At 38.3% G+C, this 16921-nt stretch overlaps 1 protein-coding gene across 4 annotated transcripts; it reads right to left on the reverse strand.

Annotated features, from left to right (window-relative positions):
• Positions 1–327: 327 nt before the first annotated feature.
• Positions 328–12863, reverse strand: LOC121258034 (transcription factor-like protein DPB). Of its 4 annotated transcripts, none has more exons than XM_041159361.1 (10): positions 12583–12863; positions 12180–12410; positions 11289–11365; positions 10506–10549; positions 7664–7726; positions 7376–7522; positions 7204–7272; positions 6889–6987; positions 1096–1166; positions 328–927 (listed from the first exon to the last, which is right to left on the reverse strand). In XM_041159361.1, the coding sequence occupies exons 2-10, from the start codon at positions 12401–12403 to the stop codon at positions 696–698; spliced, it is 1026 nt and encodes a 341-aa protein (XP_041015295.1). In that variant the 5' UTR covers positions 12404–12410; positions 12583–12863; the 3' UTR covers positions 328–695. The 4 variants fall into 4 exon arrangements, with proteins under 4 accessions (XP_041015295.1, XP_041015294.1, XP_041015293.1 ...); XM_041159360.1 differs by having other exon boundaries at positions 11289–11368; positions 12568–12863; XM_041159359.1 differs by having other exon boundaries at positions 11289–11368; positions 12583–12862.
• Between the last annotated feature and the right edge of the window lie 4058 nt (positions 12864–16921).

Below are 16921 nucleotides of genomic sequence, written 5' to 3' on the forward strand. Positions count from 1 at the left end.
TCCTTACCTATTCTTATTTTCAGCAAAAATTTTGCGCTTTTGGTACCTGTAATAATAAGAAGTGATCAAGAATCAACAATGCTGCATGACGAGTACGAGCAGGTGTCGTCCTCAAACTGCAGGCTTTAACTTCTCCAAAACAGAGCAGTTCCGAGAATCGAGCCTTATAAAATGTACATGTATTTTTAAGATGTTGTGTCTGATATTGAGTTACAGCTGAAATGGTGGATTCCTACAGAATATCTTCTCTTTTCAGCTTTTCCCTTGTTGACATATATGATGGCAATAGAATCATCGAACAAGAGTATACATAAATGCAATACGCGGTACAGGGAGGGAATTCCAATTGCTAAATTGATCCTATAATTTTCAACGGAGCTGGAAAATCTACACTCCAACACTCCCATTTCTACAACATTAAAGGCTATAAAAGGCTATAAAAGCAGGAAAAGAATATGATAACAAAAATTACATTGGCAGATTATGTAAAGCAACGAATTTGCCAGAAAAAAAACCTCCTAAAGTTTCTCTGAAGAAGTGCACGATCTGCTTGTAGATTTAGATATTTGCAGAACGAGGGCAATCTAATGAGATGAGCATAATCATTAGGGGCCATGCACTTCCGGCATATTACATTGCAAAATATACAGATATGCAGAGTACTCATGTTGGGATGTTTGAGCCAATCCTGCTGATTAATGCTCATGCTTGACACGTGCTTTTAGTATTCCAGGAAGAGGCGGTGAGGTGGGAGGCCTAACCGCTGTGTTTGACAATGAAGGAACTGGGATCTGTGGTTGATACATGCTAGAACCTTCACCTCCATCTCCAGAGAGATTGTGCGCCATATCATCATCAATCTGTGGTTTTTCACAAAATTTCATTGCCTTCAGAACGTAGTTGTCATCATGGAGCTCAAATGGGGTGCTGCAGAGAGAACCAAACATGATAAAATAGTTAGTAACCTATAAATCCAATAATTTGTGGGGGAGCCAGGCACAAAGCAAGTGCTATGGAAGAAGGATTTGCGTAGCACCTAACGATCAATGGGAGCTAAAATTGCAAAAATATAGCACACTCAATGGGCTCATTTACCTGTTGAAGTCAAAATGCACCAGTTGCATATCCTCCGATATTTCCACCTCGACAGTCGCATGAGGGCGGGTCTACATTTCTCAAATATCAGGAACAAAGAAAATTAAAGGCATGAGAAAGCAACTAAAATGTCTAAGAAAAGATTACATCTCAAAATGATAAGGCACTTTCAACGAACATAAATGCCAGGAATGTATAAAATGGCAAATATAATCAAGTGAAAATGCATATTTCAAAAGGATAGCCTTGGTATTTAATCTTTCTGAAAACCCCAAACTGCCATCACTGCTCTTGTCTTATTATGGTGATGAATGCACAAGAGCCATGTAAAAGAAGAGAGAGAAAAAGTGCAGTAACAACAATCAGATATCTCCTAGCATGGAATTAGATTGAGTTTCACAGGACAAAAATCGTTCAAGTCTCTACATAAGAAGGTATGGGAAGAGACCCAGGTAAGTCTAGATGGCTTCATCTCTAGATTGACGTAAAGCACAAAAAGCTGGATGGGCCCCTAAGAAAAAAATTGATGAACTAAAGAGCTATCATGAGACAAGATATATTGATGACTGTCACAGTCCCAGTAATATAAGCAACATCCAGCACCTTCAGTCTGTATCATCTCAGAATTTCTTATGCATTAACCTTTGGTTGCCATTTTTGGACACAAGACCTCACTTGGACTAGGAGGGCCAACTCTTTACACTCGTGACCCATCCATCTTGCCATCTTCACATCATTCTTTTCCCTTACAAAAATCTATCTAGCAAAGTTCAAATTCTGTGGTCAAAATTCAATTTAAGCAAACTTGAATTCCATTAAGGCGGAAAATAGGAAGATGGGATCGTATCAAATTGATCTCCCCACACAAGATCTTGCATAAAAAAATAAAAAATAAAAATAAAAATTGAGCCAAAGTTATACATAATAAATAGGAAGATTCCCCATATCGAATTTTTCTTCTTTTTTTTTTTTTTTCTTTTTTAAGAAGAGGACGGCATCCCATAATTTTATTAATGAGCCCTCACTTGTGACGGAGGAATATCGTGATTACATTATTAGAATCAAAGTGATCTCCCAACATAGGACATTGCGTAACAAAATTGATAAAGCCGAAGTTATACAGTACATAATCACTTCTTTCATCTTTTTGAATCATTAACTATTCACCACATCCACTGATCCAATATTCTTAGTTTCATTCCAAAATAGGTTAACTGCATTGTTGTCATTATCTACAGAGTTTGGCTTATTTTAGGTTAGCATTGAACTCAGCATATCCAAGATTCGATTAAGCCAAAACCCATACTTTGTTTGAATACATAATAAATCGCCAATATGGTCCACCTAATAAATTCCCAAGATTCCTTTGCATTCCAATTCCAATATGATCTGCATCCTAAATTTGCCCATACTACTCCCAAAATAATACTTTCAGTTAAAAACATAAAGCCCAAACCAATAATGCTATAAGTCTATAACTTCAATGATCCAGTTGTTAAATCATTTGGGACAAAGAGTAACGCCAAGAAGTGGTCAAAGAGGTGTACCATTACTTCATTCATGTGTTAGATGTCATTGGAGAAAGATGACTAGTTATTACATTTTCACAAAAAGCACTTGTAACTTTCCGAAATGTGGTGCTATAAGAGCTACACAAAATAATTATCCACATATAAGAGCTGCATAGCATAACACAATCATCTTACATGCATCATTAACAAATGAGATTGGAGAGTAGGTACTCTTGTGTCGCGGGCGCACACATACACACAGATTGGAGAGCAAGTACAAAGCCTACAGATTGGTGCATTTCGAAGTTTTACAACTGATTTAAATCAATTGACCATAGCGTAGTGCATATTTAATTTATTTATTTCTAACTCTATGCATGATTGGATGACTCTTTACAACTGGGCTAAAAATAATTGAATTGCATCAACTGGCCCATTTACATTTCTATATTCTATACATGCTTTGTAACATTCTAAACCAAGTCAAGTTGGTAGAAACAAGATATACAAACTAACTGACCGAATGGCATTCATATCTTCTATAATTCTGTTATATATTTTATATAGGGAGATATATGGTAGCATGTTCTTTTAAATGTGTGTCAGATGGTTTCTCGTGGGCATTTGCAGGTGTGTATGGGCCTAACCTAGACGCCGATAGAAGATTATTGTGGGATGAGCTTGCAGGGGTATATAGCTGGTGGGAGCTCCCTTGGTGTATTGGGGGGGATTTTAATGTGGTTTGTTTTCAGAGTGAAATCATCGGAGGTAGAAGATTGAGGCCAGCAAGTTTGGAGTTTTCTGAATGTATCTTCGACTTGAACTTGATAGACCTTCCGCTAGCTGGGGGTCCAGCTACATGGTCAAATAATCAGACTTGGTCCCGTTTGGATCGTTTCTTAATTTCTCCCGAGTGGGAGAGCCATTTTCCGGATGTATGGCAAAAGCGTTTGGGACGCCTAGCCTCGGATCACTGGCCTATTTTGCTTGATTGTGGAGGTCTTCGTAGTGGTAGAAGGTATTTTAAGTTCGAGAACATGTAGTTGAAGTCAGAAGGTTTTGTGGAAAGAGTCAAACGATGGTGGACTTCGTATCACTTCGAAGGTACACCCAGTTTCATTTTTGCGAATAAACTGGAAGTCTTAAAAAGAGACTTAAAGGAGTGGAATAAACAGTCTTTCGGCAATGTAGAGGAGAACAAAAAAACTAAGTGGATGGAAATAGAGGATTTAGAAAGATTACAAGTAGGGAGGGCACTTACTGAGGGAGAGCAAGCACAGAAGTCTTTGCTGGTTGCAGATCTTGAGAGGATAATATTGCAGGAAGAAATGTCTTGGCGCCAAAAATCAAGAGCTCTTTGGTTAAAGGAAGGGGATCGGAGCACGAAGTTTTTCCATAGAATTGCAAACTCTCATAGAAAAAATAATAACATTGAAGTGCTGAAAATTGAAGGGGTCGAGTGCAGAGAAGAAGAGGTTATTCAAGACCATGTGATTGAGTTCTTTGAAAAGCTTCTCTCTGAGCAGGGGGGTGGAGGCCTACTTTGGATGGATTGGTTTTTGACACTATTGAGCTAGGGATGTTGCTAGGATGGAGAGGGCTTTCGAAGAGGAAGAGGTCTATGATGTAGTAAGGAAGATGGCAAAAGATAAGGCCCCTGGTCCGAATGGTTTCTCTATGGATTTTTTCCAAGAATGTTGGGAGGTTATTAAAGAAGATCTCTTGAAGGTGTTTCAAGAGTTTTTTTTGGTAGGAAAATTTGAAAAAAGTCTCAACACCACTTTTCTTGCATTAATTCCTAAAAAGGTAGGGGCCATTGAGATTTCAGATTTTCGGCCCATTAGTTTAGTGAATGGTGTGTATAAGATCATTGCAAAAGTGCTTGCCAATCGACTAAGTGGGGTATTGGGGAAGATCATTACTAAGCCTCAAAATGCTTTTGTTAAGGGTAGACAGATCCTTGATGCGGCTCTTATTGCCAATGAATGTTTGGATAGTAGATTGAAGGCTGGCAACCCAAATTTATGTGTAAACTAGATATGGAAAAAGGCGTATGATCATGTTAATTGGGATTTCCTTCTTTATTTATTGGGTAGATGTGGGTTTGGATAAAGGTGGAGGTCTTGGATCAGTTGGTGTATTTCCAAGGTACGTTTCTCTGTTTTGATCAATGGCAGTCCAGAGGGTTTCATCCCGAGTTCTCGTGGTTTGAGACAAGGGGATCTGTTATCTCCTTTACTTTTCGTTATTGTCATGGAGGCACTAAGCAGGATGATCTTGGCTTTAGTGACTAATGGATTGTTAGTGGCTTTCAAATTGGTTTGCCGAGTAGGGGTATTACTACTATTTCTCATTTGCTGTTTGCAGACGATACGCTTATTATGTGCGAGGCTGATTAAGGCCAGTTGAGGGCTGTTAAGGTACTGTTGCTTTGTTTTGAAGCCATATCTGGTTTAAAAGTGAGTTATGATAAATCCGAGATAGTGCCGATTGGAGAAGTTCAAAATATAAGGGAGTTGGCTAGCACACTGGGTTGCAAGATAGCGGCTCTTCCTATGACTTATCTGGGATTACCACTGGGTATAGCATCGAGGGCACGCTCGATTTGGGATACAATAATTGAAAAAGTAGAGCGGAGATTGGCAGGGTGGAAGAGAATGTACTTGTCGAAAGGGGGCCAGACAACGTTAATCAAAAGTACACTTTCTAACCTACCCACCTACTTTCTATCGTTATTCCCTCTACCGGCAAGTGTGGCGGGTCGACTTGAGAAGTTACAGAGAGACTTTCTGTGAGGGGGTCTGGGAGATGAGTTTAAATTCCATTTAGTCAAGTGGGAGATGGTGTGCCATCCTATCTCTAATGGTGGTTTGGGTATTAGAAACCTGAGGTTGTTCAATCGGGCGTTACTTGGCAAATGGTTGTGGCGATATACCAAGGAACCCGATGCTTTATGGAAGACTTTGATAGAGTACAAATATGGTAATTTAGGAGAGGGATGGTGTACCAGAGAAGTTAGAGGGGCCTCTGGAATGGGGCTATGGAAGCATATTAGAAGAGGGTGGGAGGTTTTCCATCGACACACTAGATTGCAATTGGGGACAGGTTCCAAGATCAGATTTTGGAAGGATGCTTGGTGTAGTAGTAGTGTTCTACAAGATCTGTTTCCTACTCTTTTCCTGATTGCAAGTGCCAAAGGTGCCACAATGGCGGAGGTTATGGAAGTCTCAGGTAGGAGCATTCACTGGAACATCAATTTCAATCGAGCGGCACAGGATTGGGAGATGGGGAGTTTTGAAGATTTTTATAGTCTCTTGTACTCTTGCCATCCAAATATCTAGAATGAAGATGCTTTGTGGTGGAGTCCTGCAGGGAAGGGCGTGTTCACTGTTCGTTCTTTCTATAAGGTTCTCTCAAAAGTTCCTGAAATACAGTTTCCATAGAGAAGGTTGTGGCGTCATAAGGCTCCTCCCAAAGCTGCTTTTTTTGTGTGGACAGCGTCTTTGGGTAAGATTCTCACCACGGATAATCTGAGAAAAAGGAGGATAATCATTAACGATTGGTGCTATATGTGTAAAAGCAGGGGTGAGTTGGTGAATCATTTACTCCTACATTGTGAGGTAACCAGGAATATGTGGGATGAGGTGTTCAAAAGAATGGACTTAGCATGGGTTATGCCGGAAAATGTGTTGGATGTATTGGCTTGCTGGGCCTCAATTAGAGGTGTGAGATAGATTAGAGCGGTTTGGAAGATGATCCCTATCTGTCTTATGTGGTGTTTATGGCAAGAGCGCAATGGGAGGACTTTTGAAGACAGAGAGAACCATGGCGGAGCTAAAACTGTTATTTTTTAGGACTCTTTGTACTTGGGCCATTGCTGTGGATTTTAATGGCATGGACCTTCATGACTTTTTAGTTGCTAATGTCCCTACATAATTAGGGCTTTTCTATCTTTGTAATTGACAGTTGGTGTTTTTAATAAATTCTTTTTTACTTATAAAAAAAAAGATATTTTACAAATGAAAATATTAGGTTCAAATAAAACTGAAATACATTGGTTCAAGTATAACACAACTAACTCCTTCAATAGAACGGAGTAAGGTGTCTGTGTGATGGAAATTGGTTTAGCCATGAGCTAATTGGCCTAACCGCAACTAGACCTTAAGTAGACCCTAAGTAGGATTTCTTATACAAATTTATTTGGTGAAGATACTCATGGAAAAACTTCAAAAATAATGGATATAAAATTATCATACAAGGTATATAGTGAGAAGAAATCTACCTCAACCAGAATAAAAGGTAAAGCCACACCTCCACTTGGAGCATTCCCAGAGCTGTATAATTGCTCATTTCGTTGTATCAGGTTCTGAAGGCCTGTGAACTTGATGGACGGAGATAATAACTCAGTAAGCAGACATGACCAGTGGCAAGTACCATGTTCTCACTTTCTTTTTCTTTTTTTTTTTAGTCAATTCCCTGAACTAGACATAGTTCACTTAAAAGGAAACAAGAAAATAAAATTGAAGCTAAGCATATGCAAAGAACAAATTCAAGCCTAGGTAATGATATACATAAAAGTATAAATTGGTAGTCATACTTGTTCCCCCAATTCTTGCAAATATGCAGCTTTCTTTTCAATCCTGTTCCTGAGTCCTAAACGCTCCGTCTGCATCCATTAAATTTAAGGAGTTTTTTAAGCTCATATTAGATCGAGATTACAGAGAAATCCACTGAAACATACTACATGAAAATAGAAACAGCAGCCAGACCTTCAATTCTTCAATATCGTTTAGGCTTGTACGAGGCAGACCTCTCCATTGTATCTCTTTCTTATCCTTAGATATAATATCCATCGCCATGAGAACATTCAGAGCGTCATAGACCCTTCGACGGATGTTTTTCTCATCATATTGTTGCTGTCAAATAGAAGTTCAAACAGAAAAACTAAATAAATAAATAGAAGAGTTACATCATTAAGTTCTACTTTCACCTGGAGATTGCAGATATATTTGCACAGATAGAAAACATATTTATCTGCATGGTAAAGAATAGCATACCTGATCTGGGGATGTGACACTATTACCAGGATCAGTAAACTCTGTCACTAGTTCATCTGCCACCTGGACATTAATTTAAACTCTTAGGCCCTGTTTGGTTTCACAGATGGTCTCAACCTATCTCATCTCATCTCAACATCCAAACACCATTCAAACACAAACACTTTTTAATTTCAAATTTTCAACTTTTTCATCTAATTATTACCTAATCATTAACTTTCTCAAACTTCCAAACAAAACACAAAAAACAATTTAACTTTTTCAAATCCCAAAACAAAAATTATATTAAAAAATTATATAATTTCAAAAATAGGAGGTTATTAATGGTGTGACTTTACTTTTAAAAGTATAGATAAAAAACTTTTATTAAAATAACATTAGGGACGCAAGTAGGGAGCAAGAACAACCCAAGTATACCGAAAGTAAACAAAGGAGGACACCTAGTTAAGGCAAGGGAGGAGAACAAGAACTCACAAAATCTACAAAAGATGAGAAGCAAGTATTGTTGTGGGCAGTTATTTGTTCACACAGAAATTTGAGCATCAAGGTTTTTTAACTCTAATAATGTTCTCTCACTATCTTCAGAACCATAGACGTTACTTTTCTTCCATAGACTCCACATTAAGCACAAAGAAACCATCTGCCACACCTCTACATTCAAATTCTTCCCAGTCAGCTTCCCCAAACGACTAATAACTCCACCACCCGTTGGGAAACATCAGTCAATCCCAAATAGGCAGAAGATTCAAAAAAATGTAAAGCCCTAGCTGCTTCACAATCCAGCAACAAATGATCGATGGCTTCCCATCCCTCTCGCATACAAAACCAATCAATCACTACTAAGTGCCCCTTTCTCAAATTGTCCATAGTTAATATCTACTCTAGTGCTGCAATCCATATGAAGAAGGCTACTCTCAAGGGAGACTTATTACACCATATAGTTTTTGAGGAAAGAACATTCTGATCGTATGGTGAAAGATCTGATCAAAAGATCGGGCTTCATTTTCATTTTTTCGCAATGGCCACCCCATTCTTACCTTGCTATTACCTTCCACAGCCTCAGTGAATACGTTCTTGTGTAAGAAACTGATTGCATAATCCAATCCTAGATAAGTCTGATAAAAAGTGATAATCCACTGTGGATGGCCACTGTCAGCCTGATAAAGATCAGCCATTGTTAATCTGCAACATGAGATTCTGAACAATTTTGGTCAGACTTCCTTTAGGGCCAAATCTCAGCACCATATATCATGCCGTAATCCGATCTTGGCCTCGCCTACCACCACATCCATAAGTCTAGTGGACCTGGAGGATTCACCCCATCCTTGGCAGATATTTTTTCCTCATGACTCTGTATGGCCCGCCCATTGACTACGTTGGAACACCACCCAACCCACATAATACTGTACCTACTTTCCAACACAGAATGCCCTGGTGCCTCCCTTTCTGTTGAATAGGGTCACAACCATTTGCCCAATAGTGACTAATTGAATGCAACCAAATTTTTTATACCAAAACCACCTAGGGATACCAAGTGAAATTTTGTGCTCCATCTACCTTGCTCTACAAGAAGTCCCTCTGAAGCTTCTTTAAACACTTGGCCACATCTATTGGCATGGGAAATAAAGACAAAAATTAAGTGGGCAAGTACAAAAGCGTACTTTTAATCAAAGTAATTCATCCCCCATTAGACAAATAGTCATTTCCAACCTGCCAATCGCTGGTTAATTTTCTCAATGATACCATCTTATATGGATTTAGCCTTATAGGACACCCCAAGGGGAGACCTAGATACTTCATCAGTAAAGTAAAGAAGACACTAACCCAAAGTCTTCCACAGCGCCATCAGGACTAATTCTGACTTGGCCAAGATAACATTCAGCCTTGATATAGCTTCAAAGCATAGGAGTAAGCAACAGAGGATAAAATGTTCTAGGTTCTCCTCACAAAATACAAGCATGTCATCCACAAAGTGTAAATTTAGACATCAATAGCTCATCTATATTCCTTTGCCCTACCAAGAAACCTGATAGGAGTCCCAGGTCCACCATAGCACTTAACATTCTACTCAAAGCTTCCATACGACAAAGAGATAAGGAAATAGAGGGTCCTTTTCACACAATTCTTGAGAACTTAAAAAATCAAAGGGCTTACCATTTATCAACAAAGAATCTCACAAAAGAGATATAGTGTGTTATCCACTCATGCCATTTTGTCCCAAAGTCACATCTTGCCAATATATAAAGTAAAAATTCATGTGTTACATTATTGGGACACAAAGTAATCCCAAAAGACTAGAACCTAAACTTCCCTTATAAAAGGGTGCTTTATCTCCACAACCAAAAGGGGAAGGCATGGACACTACCTTACAAAATAGATCACACAATACAACAGAAAAGAACTAATGCACAAGCCACCTCCAAAGCCAGGCAAATAAATAGAACAGTATGACCATTGTTTTCCTAATTGTACAACCAAAACTTGGATAGGCAAAATACAATTCATTATTCTTTTTTTATATAAGAATTCGTTATTCCATGTTGTGGAACCATGGAATAATGAATCATAACGCTTTCAAGGTTGTGGAACCATAAAAAATATTTACTTATTTTTCCACCAGAGTATATAACAAGATTGCCAATGAAAAAATAACTCCATCTTCATAATTGGGCATCAACACACACAACCAACCCTATTATTACTTGCAAGCATAAAATTGGCATCAGATAAATTACAGAGGTAATTTATTAATAGGAATAAGCACTCTTGCAAAAATATAAGATAAGCACTTCCACCAAACAAGATAAGCAAAAATATAAGAATGACAAACAAATCACCTAACCTCATTGTAAGTAGTTCTCCCCTTGCTTTCCACTTTCTCGCACACTGAGTAGTACCAATGAAAATTATACACAACATCAGTGGAGGAAACAAATATATATATATATATATATACATATTTTTTTATAGGGGGGAAACAAGAACAAAAATATTGCCACTAGCTCATCTGAAACAAAGCCCACCTAGGGAGAGCAAGCGAACAAAAACAATGTCACATGATAGACTTAACAAAATGCTGGATTGATAGATTTGGAGGGAAACAAGAGGATGCAGGAAAGGTATTGGTCGTATCATCCTTTCAACGTTTCTCCCAAGGAAAACCCCACTCCAACTTGGCAAATTTTATCCATTTCACTCTTTTCCAAAAGTGATCACATTTGGGTCAAATGCACAAGTTTCAACTGTTATTTTTCCACAACCTCCAAAATACCAGCAGCAGATAAAAGTAAACAGGTGAAAGAGAGAATAAAATGGGAAAAAGAAAAAAAAGGAGAGTGTGTTGCTGTATTTCCATTGTCTAAAACCAAAAGATAACTATTTAGATCTCCTTTCCCTTCTAAACATCCAGACAAGTGGAGAAGAAGTCTCTATCCTTTCCTCTACCTAAGAACAGATCCTATCATCTCCAATTTTTCGCTCCCAAACTCCCAAGCATGGTGTACAATATAACCTCTCAAGATTAAGAATGCGCAATGCAATGTTTGCTTAACTACAGTTCACAACTGGCAAAGATTGTAACAACTTATCACGAAAGAAAAACGCAATGGAAAGGGAAAACTAACACCTTTCATGCTAAACTGGCGGAGTCCTCTTCCACTCTTATCACCTCCAACTGCCCGTTGCCCCCTTTTTTTCTTCTTGCTACTGCTTAGAAAGTGATACCCAGTAAGAATATACTGAAAAAAGCAAAGCTATGTGTTTATTGTAATTGAAAAATTAAACTACAACTTTGAAGAAACAACGAGCAACTAATCATCCATAGAACTACAAAATGAAAAGGTTTAATACACATTTTCGACTTTCCCAAGCTCATTCAAGTATAATGAGGTCAAATACATTATCCATTTCAACAAAATGTTCACAACTAAGATAATAAAAACTATGGGCATAAGTTATGCGGACGCTCTAGATAATAATGTTAAACAAGTGATATATTAATTGGCACAGTTACGATTAAAAAATTACCCAATTCCAATATAAAAACTTCACATTTCAAAAATAAAATAAAGTAAACCTTAGACCCATGAAAGGCCTATACAGCATCCCGCAAATTGTTGCATTATGGAAGATGGTTCCCATATGTGTACTGTGGCGCATCTGGAGGGAAAGCAACGATCGGAACTTTGTAGACCATGAATGCTCACTGGATGAACTTAGACGTTTCTTCTTTGATACACTAATGTCATGGGCAGTTGCTGTAGATCTAAATGGGCTCAATTTTCATGATTTTCTTGTATCTATTTCTAGTTCTTGACTAGGAATTTTCTTTGTACTTGGGCCACCCCTAGTTTCATTTCTATTAACAAAATTTATTTTACCTATATTAAAAAAAATAGTTAACCTTAGACCCTCGGGCACAAACCCCCGAACACAATCAAATTCAGCAGCATTATATGAACTTTCGCCACATTTCTAGAAACTCACTCGAAAGAATATTAATTCCAACGGAACTCACCCAACAGCGCCCTGCGATCCGGCATCATCCCCTTGGATGTCCAGATGGTTTAGCCGAAACAAAGTGCTGTCACTGGCAGGTGTAGCCATCGTCTGCTCGCTCCGGCTTGACGGCGACCCTATGCTCCGGCTGGTCGACACGGATTGGCTCGAAATTGTGGCGGCACCGCGACTTGGTGGCTCCTCCTCCTCCTCTCGACTCAATTGCTGCCTCCTCGTCCCCATGGCGATTCTTTCCGGTAACAAAAGTCCCAAAAAAGGAAAAAGATTAGCCAAAAACGTCAGAAATTACGGGTTGGAGGAAAACCCAGAGGAGAGCTGAGCTTAACCCCAACATTCAAGCAAAATATCAAAAAGAAAAATACAGTCAAATTGTGAAGTGTTCAAACCATAAGAGAGCCGACCTTGGGAGGAAGTGGGTATCAAAGAAGTAAGGGGGATAAGCACCAGTGAAAGGAAGAAGCGAGGTCTCTGTCTTAGAGTTTCCGAGGACAGAAACTGTGGATTTGTGAAGTGGGTTTTTGGGTGAAGGATTTAGCAAAGGGGTGGAGGTAGGGGGTTATTGGGGAGGTTAAAGTGGCGATCGAACGGAGGTCAAAGGTTGAAGGAGACGAAGGCAACGGGGAAGAAGAGGTTAAGAAAATGCCAGGGTTCAAGCGCACGCAAAAGAGGGAAAATTTTTACATGCAAACACATATATATACATACACATACGTACATATACTGAAATACGTGTGTATAATGTATATGTCTCTGTGTTTGGTTTTTTTTTTTTTTTTAAAGAGAAACTTCATTTCATAAATTAACTAATACAAGATTTATCATAAGCAATATTAGGAAGGACCACATCTGGTCCCTCCTCCATCCAGACTGACCCACTATCTAGAGACAAAGCAAACTTTGCAATAACATGGACAGCTTTGTTGCCTTCCCTTCGAATGAATGACAGTTTCCAAGTTGGGTGCCAAGCCATTAGATGCCTTATGTTTTCAATTATCTGGCCTGACCAGGACAAATCTGAGTTATCTGCATTGATTGTATCCACAACATTCTTAGCATCACTTTCATATTCAACTGATTCAAAACCCAATTCATGACACAAGGAAACAACCCTTCATAGAGCATAGCACTCAGCTAGGTATGCAGAGGGAACACAAGATTTGGGAGCAGCAAGCATCACTTGTACATCACCTGAGAAATCTCTAATGACTATATCAATGTCCATATTTTGCTGGACCTTATCAAAACCAACATCTAAATTTACTTTCATCCAACCTGGAGCAGGAGCCTTTAATTCTCTTCTAGCACCACTTGTAAGGCTTGCGGCATGACTTGAAAAACCATTCTCTTCTCGTATACTTGCAGCAGTTCTTGCATCTTTGACCATTTCTATATCAGAAGCAGCTAACTTTAGCACCATTGATGGACTGATGAATTGGTTGTCAAACATAAATTGATTCCTTCTAGTCCAGAGTCTGTAACACACTATCTAATCTATCAAGAAAATCATACTACAAATTGGGAAATCAGCATAACTCCCACTCCATTTCTTAACAGGACTATCTCCATCTCCCACACATCTCCTACTGCTAGGCATTCCCACAATACATGTAAAATAGACTACCTCAAAGTTCCAAATAGGACATTGAGAAGAATCTATAATTTGTTTCCTAGCAAGATTAAGTTTGGTAGGTAATAGGTCATTTAGAACTTTCCACATAAATTGTTTCACCTTTCCAGTAACGCTAAGTTTCCAGATTCTATGCCATTGAACCTGATCTTATGTTGCACTTGAAGACTCTCCATGATACTTTTTTTTATACCTAAATCAGAAAAATAGGCACTCTTCACAAAAAAGACGCCCTTGTTTGAAAATCTCCATATAAGTTTGTCCTCTGCATTTCTTGAGCTGATAGGAATATTACAAATTAATATAGCTTCATCTTGTTTAAACACCTCATTAATCATCTCTTTCTTCCATACCTGTCTCTTTTCATCTATAAGTATAGAAACTGTGGCCTCAAAACCAATTCTATTAGGCACTGTTTGGACTTGAAAAGTAAGAGACTTTGTAGCCATTTGTCTTTCCACACCTTAATATTTTTCCCATTTCCCACTCTCCAAACCATACCTCTCTTAACAAGGTCCAAGACTGACCATAAACCTATCCGAATTTGAGAAGGATAAACTCCTAATTTAGAACTGTGCACTTGCAGTTTTGCACCGATCAGAAGTCTAAAAACACACATTGTATAAGCAGGAATTGCTTGCAAATCACTTTTAATCAAAAGTTCCTTACCTGCTGCAGATAGAAAGGAAGTCTTCCAATTGTTTAACCTCCTCCAAATTCTCTTCTTTAAGCTCCTAAAGGTATTGTATTTTGACCTTCCCACCACAATGGGAAGGCCCAAATATTTGTTATAGTTATCACAAGAAACACCATGAGCATGTTGAATAATGAATTCCTTTGCTGCAGTTCCGGTATTTGAGCTGAATAAGAGAGAAGTCTTCTGTTTATTAATAGTTTGACAATACTTATGAGATTAAACCATTCATCAATTCTTGCGCTGCAAAACACTACACAATCGTCAGTAAATAAAAGGTGATTAGTCCTTATGTCTCCCCTAGTTATTGCTACACTTTTAATCCTCCCATTCAATTCAGCTTGTTGCAGTAGAGAAGATAGCCCTTCAGCACATAACAAGAATAAATATGGGGATAGAGGGTCCCTTTGTCTCAATCCTCTAGAAGGTAGTATAATATCCCCTGGAGTCCCATTAATTGAGATTGAATAGCTGACAAATTTAACACAGGCCATTAATAAACTAATCCATCTCTCACTGAACCCCAATTTTATTAACATGGCCTCTAAGGAAACCCATTCCACCCTATCATATACTTTTGACATATCAAACTTTATAGCCATATTGCCTAACTTGAATTTTTGTCTAGATTTCATAGAGTGAAGAACTTCATATGCCACCATAATATTATCAGTAATCAATCTTTCTGAAATAAATGCATTTTGATTCCAAGAAATGATTTTTGTTAACACCACCTTTAGCCTATTAGAAGAACTTTAGAAATCAACTTATATAGTACATTACATAAGCTGATTGGTTAAATTGATGCATATAGGTAGGAGAATTAACTTTAGGCACAAGTACAATGAAGGTATGATTTAATCCTTGAGGCAAAATGCCAGTTTTGAAAAATTTCAAAATTGAATCACTTACCTCATCTCCCACTTTATCCCAATGATTTTTAAAGAACCCTGCATTGAATCCGTCAGGCCCAAGAGATTTAACAGGAGACATATGACTAATAGCCTCTTCTACTTTAGCTTGGGTAAAGGCCTTATCAAGTTGCTGCTGCATATCGCTCGTGATTCTATAGTCTACTCCTTGTAAACACTAAAAAATTGAGCCTTGAGAGGGGTTAGAGGCTATAAAAACCTTCGACAAGTGATGCCAAAAACCTTCTAAAATTTCCTCCTGACCATCCAACATTTTCTCTTCATCAGTTATCGCCTTTTTAATACAATTCTTTTTCCTTCTTTGATTAACACATGCATGATAGAATTTAGTATTTCTATCTCCATGTGCTAACCAATGTCTTTTTGCCATTTGCTTCCACCTTGTGTCCTCCTGATCTAACAAGAAGCCCAACTCAGATTGCAACCTTTTTAACTGACTCATATTAGCAGCACACTCATCTCTTTGTAGCCGACTAAGCTCTTTAGTCTTCTCTTTAATGGCTTGATTTCTGTCTCTCAGCAAATTTTTACTCCACTGCTTTAAACCTTTACTACAGGCCTCTAGCTTCCATTACACAGTCTTCAAATGACTGCCAAAGTCAACCCTTTTTCTGCCATTCATTAGCAATTAGATCAGTACAACCTTCTTCTTTACTCCAACTAGCATCATACTTGAAATGGTTATACAACCTTCTATATCTTGATCCTTTCCCAGAATTACAATCAAGAAGAATAGGACTGTGATCTGAGCACAAAGCTGTCAAAGTTTCCACACTAGAAACTGTGAAAACTTCCTTCCATTCTTTGTTAGCTAATACCCTATCCAATCTCTCATTTGTGAAAGATGAATCCTCGTGCCAATTACTCCAAGTGAATTTTACACCCTTCCAACCAAGATAAAAAAGCTAACCATCCTCGACGACCCTTTGAAACAACCACATTTGGTGCTCTCCCCTCATCCTTCCCCCCATCTTCTCATCATTGGATAATACTTCATTAAAATCTCCAATGATACACCAACCCATGTTAACAGGCTTGAAAGAATTTAATAACAGCCAAGACTTTTTTCTTTGACTAACAATAGGGTTGAAAGCATCCATTTAGGACCATTCTTTTCAGTATAAAAAAATCCATAAATGTGTCGCTTAGAATAGTTAAACAACTCAAAAGGAATTTCTTGCTTCCAAAGGAGTAATAAGCCACCACTTCTCCCCACTGCATCAACAACTATACGGCCCTCATATTTAAATCTTCTAGCAATGTTCCTAGCACGATCATCAATCAACTTAGTTTCCATTAAGAAAACCATATTAGGATCTTTTTCCTTGATCAATAGACCAAGGCATTGAACTGTGCAAGGGTTCTCAAGCTCCCGACAGTTCCAACTTAAGAGTTTCATACTGTTTGACAAGGCTGACTTCCAGCCACCACCGATACATTAGTAATATCATCAGAACTAACCTCCACTCTTTTACTCTTTAACACCC

This window comes from Juglans microcarpa x Juglans regia, chromosome 3S, assembly GCF_004785595.1.
Source record: "Juglans microcarpa x Juglans regia isolate MS1-56 chromosome 3S, Jm3101_v1.0, whole genome shotgun sequence".
Taxonomy (NCBI): Eukaryota; Viridiplantae; Streptophyta; class Magnoliopsida; order Fagales; family Juglandaceae; genus Juglans; species Juglans microcarpa x Juglans regia.